Source organism: Bombina bombina, chromosome 3 (genome assembly GCF_027579735.1).
Source record: "Bombina bombina isolate aBomBom1 chromosome 3, aBomBom1.pri, whole genome shotgun sequence".
NCBI lineage: Eukaryota > Metazoa > Chordata > Amphibia > Anura > Bombinatoridae > Bombina > Bombina bombina.
This window is the reverse complement of record NC_069501.1, coordinates 820,094,870-820,102,818: the sequence shown is the minus strand read 5'-3', so window position 1 is coordinate 820,102,818 and position 7,949 is coordinate 820,094,870. Positions and strand designations below refer to the sequence as shown.

At 41.1% G+C, this 7,949-nt stretch overlaps 1 protein-coding gene across 1 annotated transcript in view; it reads right to left on the bottom strand.

Moving 5' to 3' along the window:
• Nucleotides 1-3,757: 3,757 nt before the first annotated feature.
• TUBGCP3 (tubulin gamma complex associated protein 3) overlaps nt 3,758-7,949 on the bottom strand; it is a 932,421-nt gene continuing 928,229 nt past the window's right edge. Inside the window, exon 19 of the mRNA XM_053705469.1 lies at nt 3,758-4,625. Within this exon, the coding sequence (XP_053561444.1) occupies nt 4,467-4,625 (159 nt within the window). The 3' untranslated portion in view covers nt 3,758-4,466. The remainder of the gene's footprint in view (nt 4,626-7,949) is intronic.

The following is a 7,949-nucleotide window of genomic DNA, read 5'->3' as shown; positions in this document are numbered from 1 at the left end:
TTACAAGACAATTTCCGGTTTATTGAAGAGAACATAAAAAATGCTCAACTCACACAAAAACATTACTATGACCTCAAGAGAAGACCACCACCATCATACACCATAGGTGACCTCATTTGTCTCTCAACCAAAAACATGAAATTACAGATACCAAGTAAGAAACTCTCAGGACTGTTTGTAGGACCATTCCCCATTGTTCGAGTTGTTAATGAAAACGCAATGACTCTCAAATTACCTGACAGTATGAAGGTCCACCCCACATTTCATGTGTCACTATTGAAACCTTACAGAGTCACTCAGCACTCTCAAATTATTCTCCCCCCATCTCCTCAGGCAATGGATCCGGATGAATACGAAGTTCATTCCTTGCTGGATTCCAGGTTTCATAGAGGTGAATTACAATATCTGGTACGGTGGAAAAATTATTCAGCAGATAAAGACACCTGGGAGCCTGCAACCAACCTTAAAGCTCAACGGCTGGTCACTCTCTTCCATCACAGATATCCGAATTGACCCAGACCTGCAACTGTGGCACCGTTGCCCTGAGTGGGGGGTCGTGTCAGGAACACTGCTCCTTCTAGGACCCAGAGAATCTTACAATCAACAACTTGCAGCTTGCCTTTAAAAAACACCCAAAACCATTATTCTTTGCTTAGTAATTTGGTGTACAAGGCTACCCTTTTTCCTGAGCCTATTATTATTGAAAATAACATTGTTCTCTAAACTTCTTTCTCACAGGAACATTTCAGCAACTTTGTATCACAGTCATCTGGATTTCAGCCAAGCAAGAGCAATATATGTTAATTCAGAAGCTGGACACGCAAATCAAATTTAATTAACTGCTGAGCAAACCGCAAGTATCAAAAGTACATGTACTAAAGCAAGTAATATAGGAAGAACTTTCACTCTATAGCTTGTGTTAATATTTAAGTTACTGTAAGAACTTTTCACTGAGTACCTGGCTTTAATCCATATTGTATCACCCTCTGTCAGCTGAAAGTAAGCCGACACTCCTCCCACCTCCTAACCGGAACTTCCACAGAACAGACTGTACATTTTATCGGCTCTGCCACCCCACAAGTGCAAGACAAGAAAAGGTAAAAGCTAACTCTGCAATTTAAAAGCATTTGATACAAGAACTTATCAACATATGATAGCGGTAATCAGAAAGCACTAAGCTTATTATTTAAAGTGGTACTCTGCATGTGACGCTGTAAGTTTTAAGAGACTATACTACACTCGCATCTTAAATTCTAAAGCTTACTTAGATAACAGAGCATTCCTTTAATCCATTTAAACTTTGCTTAACCCTTAACTGCACAATTGGGGTGAGGCAATACCAGCAACTAAACTATCACTATTAGGTGTGAATTTCACTAAGCCATAGTGTCATTCCTTTATTATAGTGAAACAAAACAACTTTAAGTATATTTAGATCTGTGAATTGAGTTCCTTCATTAACATTATATTGAAAGCCTGACAGTTTCAGAGGATAGTTCTAGATCAGTTGACAATAGACTCTCTCCTGTTGTGGTTTTTCAGGAGTATATGTCTCAGAGCGCGTGCTTCTGGAGACATGCCTGGGTAATGTGACCATGGATGCCAACCTGCTGGGTTGCTCTCCTCCTTAACATCTTGGAGTTGAGAGTGATTTACAATGCTCTGATGACTTGGTCTCAGTCGTCCTCAGCTTGGTTCCAGTCGGACGATATCACCTCAATGGCTTACATCAACCACCTGGGAGGAATTCTGAGTTCCATAGCCATGTTGGAGGTGACTTGTATTGTTCAGTGGGCAGAAGCTCACTATTGTTGTCTGTCATCCAATTTCCAGGGTCTGGTCAATTGGGATCGGACTTCTGAACAGGCAGTTATTTAATCCCGGAAAGAGGTGTTCTCCAGTTTAACCCTCAAATGGGGGATGCCGGAGCTGGATCTGATGGAGTCTCGGCAAAATGCCAAGCTTCTAAGGTATGGTTCAAGGTCAAGGGATCCACAGGCCGCTCTGATATATGCTCTGACGGGTCCCTTGAGATTTCAGGTTGGCTTACCTGTTTCCTTTGTTTGCTATCCTTCCACGAGTCATTGCTCATATCAAACAAGAGGGAGTGTCAGTGATTTTAAAATCCCCTGCGTGGCCTCGCAGGATCTGGTATGACGACCTAGTGAAGATGTCGTCTCTCCCACCTTGGAGGCTGCCTCTGAGGAAGGACCTTCTGATCAGGGTCCCTTCTTTCATCCAAATCTCATTTCTCGGAAGCAGACTGTTTGGAGATTGAACGCTTAGTTCTGTTTATGAGCGGTCATTGCAACCATGATTCAGGCTTGCAAACCTGTTACTAGAAGGATTTATCATAAAATATGGCGTAAATATCTTTATTGGTGTGAATCCAAGGGTTACTCTTGGAGTAGAGTCAGGATTCCTAGAATTTTGCCCTTTCTCCAGGATGGTGTAAAGAAGGATTTGTCAGCAAGTACCCTGAAGGGTCAGTTTGCTGCATTGTCTATTTTGCTACATAAGCGTCTGGCAGTCGTTTCAGTTGTGCAATCTTTTTGTCAGGCTCTGGTCAGAATCAGGCCTGTGTTTAAGTTGGTTACTCCTTCTTGGAGTCTTAACCTTGCTCTTAAAGTTTTGCAGTTGGCTCCGTTTGAGCCAATGCATTCCATAGATATTAAGAGTTATGCTCGGAGAGTCTCGGAACTCTCAGCTGTGCAGTATGATTCACCTTATCTTCATGCCAATAAGGTGGTTCTTCGTACTAAGTTAGGTTTCCTTCCTAAGGTTGTTTCAAATAGGAAAATTGTTGTTCCTTCTCTATGTCCTAATCCTTCTGGTCATAAGGAACGTTTGTTACACAACCTGGACGTTGTGCGTGCTCTGAAATTCTATCTACAGGCGAATAAGTATTATCGCCAGTCTTCTGCCCTTTTGTTTGTTTCTCTGGGAAACGTAAAGGTCAGAAAGCTTCTGCTGCTTCTCTTTCTTTCTGGTTGAGAAGTATAATTTGTTTGACCTATGAGACTGCTGGACAGCAGGCTCTTGAGAGTATTTCAGCTCATTCCACTAGGGCTTTCGCTTCTTCTTGTCTTTCAAGGATGAAGCTTCTGTGAAACAGAATTGCAAGGTGGTGACTTGGTCTTCTCAGCATTCTATTTTCAAAATGTTTCAAATTCGATTCTTTTACATCGGCTGAGGTTTCTTTTGGGAGAAAGGTTTTTCAAGCATTGGTGCCTTCTGGTTAGGTTACCTGTCTTGTCCCTCCCTAATCATCTGTATCCTCTAGCTTGGGTATTGATTCCCAACAGTAATTGCTGATGCTGTGGACTCACCATATCTTAGGAAAGAAAACAAAATGTATGCTTACCTGATAAATTTCTTTCTTTCCAGATATCGTGAGTCCACGGTCCCGCCCTTTATTTTAAGACAGTTATTTTTGACTGAGACATCAGGCACCTCTACACCTTGTGTTGCTTCTTTTTTCTCTATTTTCCTTCGGTCGAATGACTTGGGGTTGTGGGAAGAGAAGTGATACTTAACAGCTTTGCTATGGTGCTCTTTGCCTCCTCCTGCTGTAATTGATGATGCTGCGGACTCACCATATCCAGAAAGAAAGAAATTTATCAGGTAAGCATATATTTTTTTATTTATTTTTTATTAAGGATCAATGTTGATCTTGGTAGCTGCTTTGTTAGAAATATTACTATGAATCATATTTTTATTACATAGTTCCAGAGGGAGAAATAAGATATGCCAAACAGAAAAGATAGCTGTGTTTTTATTTAGTAAACATAATAAATGTAGGCTTCATTGTGGTGACATGACAATTTTATATAATAAAAACCGCAAAGGATATATACCATTGTTTCTGAATAGCAATATATAAATATTTACAATGAAGCACATAAATAAGCTTTATTACTTAAGTCAATTGTCTCCCAAGACATGTAAACTATCTACATATTCTTTAGAATATGAAATTAATATATTGTCATAAGATCCAATATGTGATTTAGGGTTTAGATACTGTATACATGATTTTGAAAAAAAGATAGATGACAAACATTTTAAAAAAAGAAAGGTTTATAATGGTATGGCTTAACAAGAAAGTGTAACTGGTGTAATAATCTACATTGTTAAAAAATGAAAAAAAAAATGAGGTGTAATACATGAACCTATGGAAGGCAGATTAAGTTAGCAAATAATACACTGAACACAGCTTTAAAAAAAACACAAAATCAAAAGGTATCATTCATAAAAAATATACACTACTTAAATTTACAGTGTAAACAGAGCCACTTAATTTCTTCATAAATGGACTAATTTACAAAAAGACCAATATATTTATTTTTTACCTTTGCTGTACAAACACACACTGAAATGCTAAAGACTTGCTGTCTGCATAAATATCTCAAGCTCTGCACAATATTTGGTTTGGTTAGTTTTTTATTAACAGAGCGCTGATTTCTTCACACATGTAAGCTTCTCCTCCCTCTGGTTCCAAGTGACACACGTAGCCGTGGCTCTCTTGCTTTATAATGTTCATTGAAGTCCAACCTAAAGCTCAAAAATCTGAGGCTTTCATCTGTGCTAGTTGTCAATAGAATTAAAAATTGTTGGACAATGCCCTAGAAAAATAAAAAAAAAAAAAATCACAATATTAGTGATAAGCAGGCTTTGTGAAAAGAAAACTTTAAATAATTAAACAAATAAACAAAGATCTAATATTTAAGTGCATTGCACATCAGTATAAATATTAATGAATACAAAAAATCAGGTTATCCCACAAAATGCCTCTTGGTAAGCAACCATTCCCCGGAGTGCATGATCTGTCTGCTCATAAATTCCGCTTCCCAATTGTCCACACCTGGAATGCGGAAGGCTGAACTTGGCATTGATATGTCTCTGCCCATTGAAGGATACAAGACCTTCCCGCATATCCAGAGAACTGCGAGTTCCGCCCTGGAGATGGACATAGGCCATCGTAGAAATATTGTCCTACTGAAATTGAACAAAAAGGGACGGAATGCAACTGGACCATGGCTGAAAGGCTTTGAAGATGGCCCTCAGCTCTAGAATGTTGATTGGAGGATCGCTCCCTCAACATGGGTGCAGAAAGCACATGGCTCTGGAGAATGGGTTCCTTAGACAGCAAACAGGAAAATGACTCTCTCCTCTATGGATCCAGAGATATTACCTTAGACAGGTTTAAATGCTTCAGGATCCTTTGCTTGAGCATACATAACTGTAGAAGTTTCAAATGGATGCAAACAAAAGGAATATCGCCTGAAGTCGCAACCATGAGACCTACCACCTCTCTACATTGAGCCACTTAAGGCCGAGGAGTGGATTGAAGCAGATGGCAGGCGGCCTGGAGCTTCTGCCTGCGCTGATCTGTGAGAGAAATATTCATGCAGATAGAATCTATGATGATCCTAAGAAATTCAATATTGTTTTGAGAGAGAAAGAAGTCGCTAAATAAAAGATGGTGCCTGAACCAAGATGTCGTCCAAGTATGGCACCACAGCATCCCCTGTAGTCTGACTACAGCAAGGATGGCCCGTAGAACTTTTGTAAAGATCCTGGAAACCATAGATAGCCCAAATGGAAGAGTTATGAACTGGAAAAACTTGTCCAGGAAAGCAAAACGTTGGTACTGAAAATTATCTCAGAGAATTGAAATATGAAGTTATACACCCCTTAGATCCAAGGTGGTAATGAATTGACCTTCCTGCACGAGAGGAAGAATGGACCTGATGGTCTCCATCTTGATGAGGTACTCTTAAGAATTAGTGAGGCACTTCAGGTCTAATATGGGACGAAAGGTACCCTCCTTGGGAACGGTAAAAGGTATGAAATTCCTTCTTTCCTCTCTGCCTGAGGGATTGGAACAGCAACTGCCCAAAGGTACAAGATCATCTGCACAGCTTAGGGAGGCTGTTCATGTTTCCCCAACATCCTTGAAAGGAGGAACCTGCCCCCTGGAGGGCGAGATTGGAAACCTACAATGTATCCCTGAGATATAATGTCCAGAACCCCCTGGGTGAACTGGGCCTAAGCTTTCCGAAACGGGGATTATCTGTCCCCTACTTAACCTGAGCCCAGGTCGGGGGCCGACCCTTCATATGTGACTGATGCCTGCGGTGAATCTCTTGGGCTTCTCCGACTTGGTTGGTGAAAATCTAAGTAACATACTGCAGTATCCCATAAAGAGAAAACAGAATTTATGTTTACCTGATAAATTTCTTTCTCCAACGGTGTGTCCGGTCCACGGCGTCATCCTTACTTGTGGGATATTCTCTTCCCCAACAGGAAATGGCAAAGAGCCCAGCAAAGCTGGTCACATGATCCCTCCTAGGCTCCGCCTACCCCAGTCATTCGACCGACGTTAAGGAGGAATATTTGCATAGGAGAAACCATATGGTACCGTGGTGACTGTAGTTAAAGAAAATAAAATATCAGACCTGATTAAAAAAAAAAAACCAGGGCGGGCCGTGGACCGGACACACCGTTGGAGAAAGAAATTTATCAGGTAAACATAAATTCTGTTTTCTCCAACATAGGTGTGTCCGGTCCACGGCGTCATCCTTACTTGTGGGAACCAATACCAAAGCTTTAGGACACGGATGAAGGGAGGGAACAAATCAGGTCACCTAAATGGAAGGCACCACGGCTTGCAAAACCTTTCTCCCAAAAATAGCCTCAGAAGAAGCAAAAGTATCAAACTTGTAAAATTTGGTAAAAGTGTGCAGTGAAGACCAAGTCGCTGCCCTACATATCTGATCAACAGAAGCCTCGTTCTTGAAGGCCCATGTGGAAGCCACAGCCCTAGTGGAATGAGCTGTGATTCTTTCGGGAGGCTGCCGTCCGGCAGTCTCGTAAGCCAATCTGATGATGCTTTTAATCCAAAAAGAGAGAGAGGTAGAAGTTGCTTTTTGACCTCTCCTTTTACCTGAATAAACAACAAACAAGGAAGATGTTTGTCTAAAATCCTTTGTAGCATCTAAATAGAATTTTAGAGCGCGAACAACATCCAAATTGTGCAACAAACGTTCCTTCTTTGAAACTGGTTTTGGACACAGAGAAGGTACGATAATCTCCTGGTTAATGTTTTTGTTAGAAACAACTTTTGGAAGAAAACCAGGTTTAGTACGTAAAACCACCTTATCTGCATGGAACACCAGATAAGGAGGAGAACACTGCAGAGCAGATAATTCTGAGACTCTTCTAGCAGAAGAAATCGCAACTAAAAACAAAACTTTCCAAGATAATAACTTAATATCAACGGAATGTAAGGGTTCAAACGGAACCCCCTGAAGAACTGAAAGAACTAAATTGAGACTCCAAGGAGGAGTCAAAGGTTTGTAAACAGGCTTGATTCTAACCAGAGCCTGAACAAAGGCTTGAACATCTGGCACAGCTGCCAGCTTTTTGTGAAGTAATACCGACAAGGCAGAAATCTGTCCCTTCAGGGAACTTGCCGATAATCCTTTTTCCAATCCTTCTTGAAGGAAGGATAGAATCCTAGGAATCTTAACCTTGTCCCAAGGGAATCCTTTAGATTCACACCAACAGATATATTTTTTCCAAATTTTGTGGTAAATCTTTCTAGTCACAGGCTTTCTGGCCTGAACAAGAGTATCGATCACAGAATCTGAGAACCCTCGCTTCGATAAAATCAAGCGTTCAATCTCCACGCAGTCAGCTGGAGTGAAACCAGATTCGGATGTTCGAACGGACCCTGAACAAGAAGGTCTCGTCTCAAAGGTAGCTTCCAAGGTGGAGCCGATGACATATTCACCAGATCTGCATACCAAGTCCTGCGTGGCCACGCAGGAGCTATCAAAATCACCGACGCCCTCTCCTGCTTGATCCTGGCTATCAGCCTGGGGATGAGAGGAAATGGCGGGAACACATAAGCTAGTTTGAAGGTCCAAGGTGCTACTAGTGCC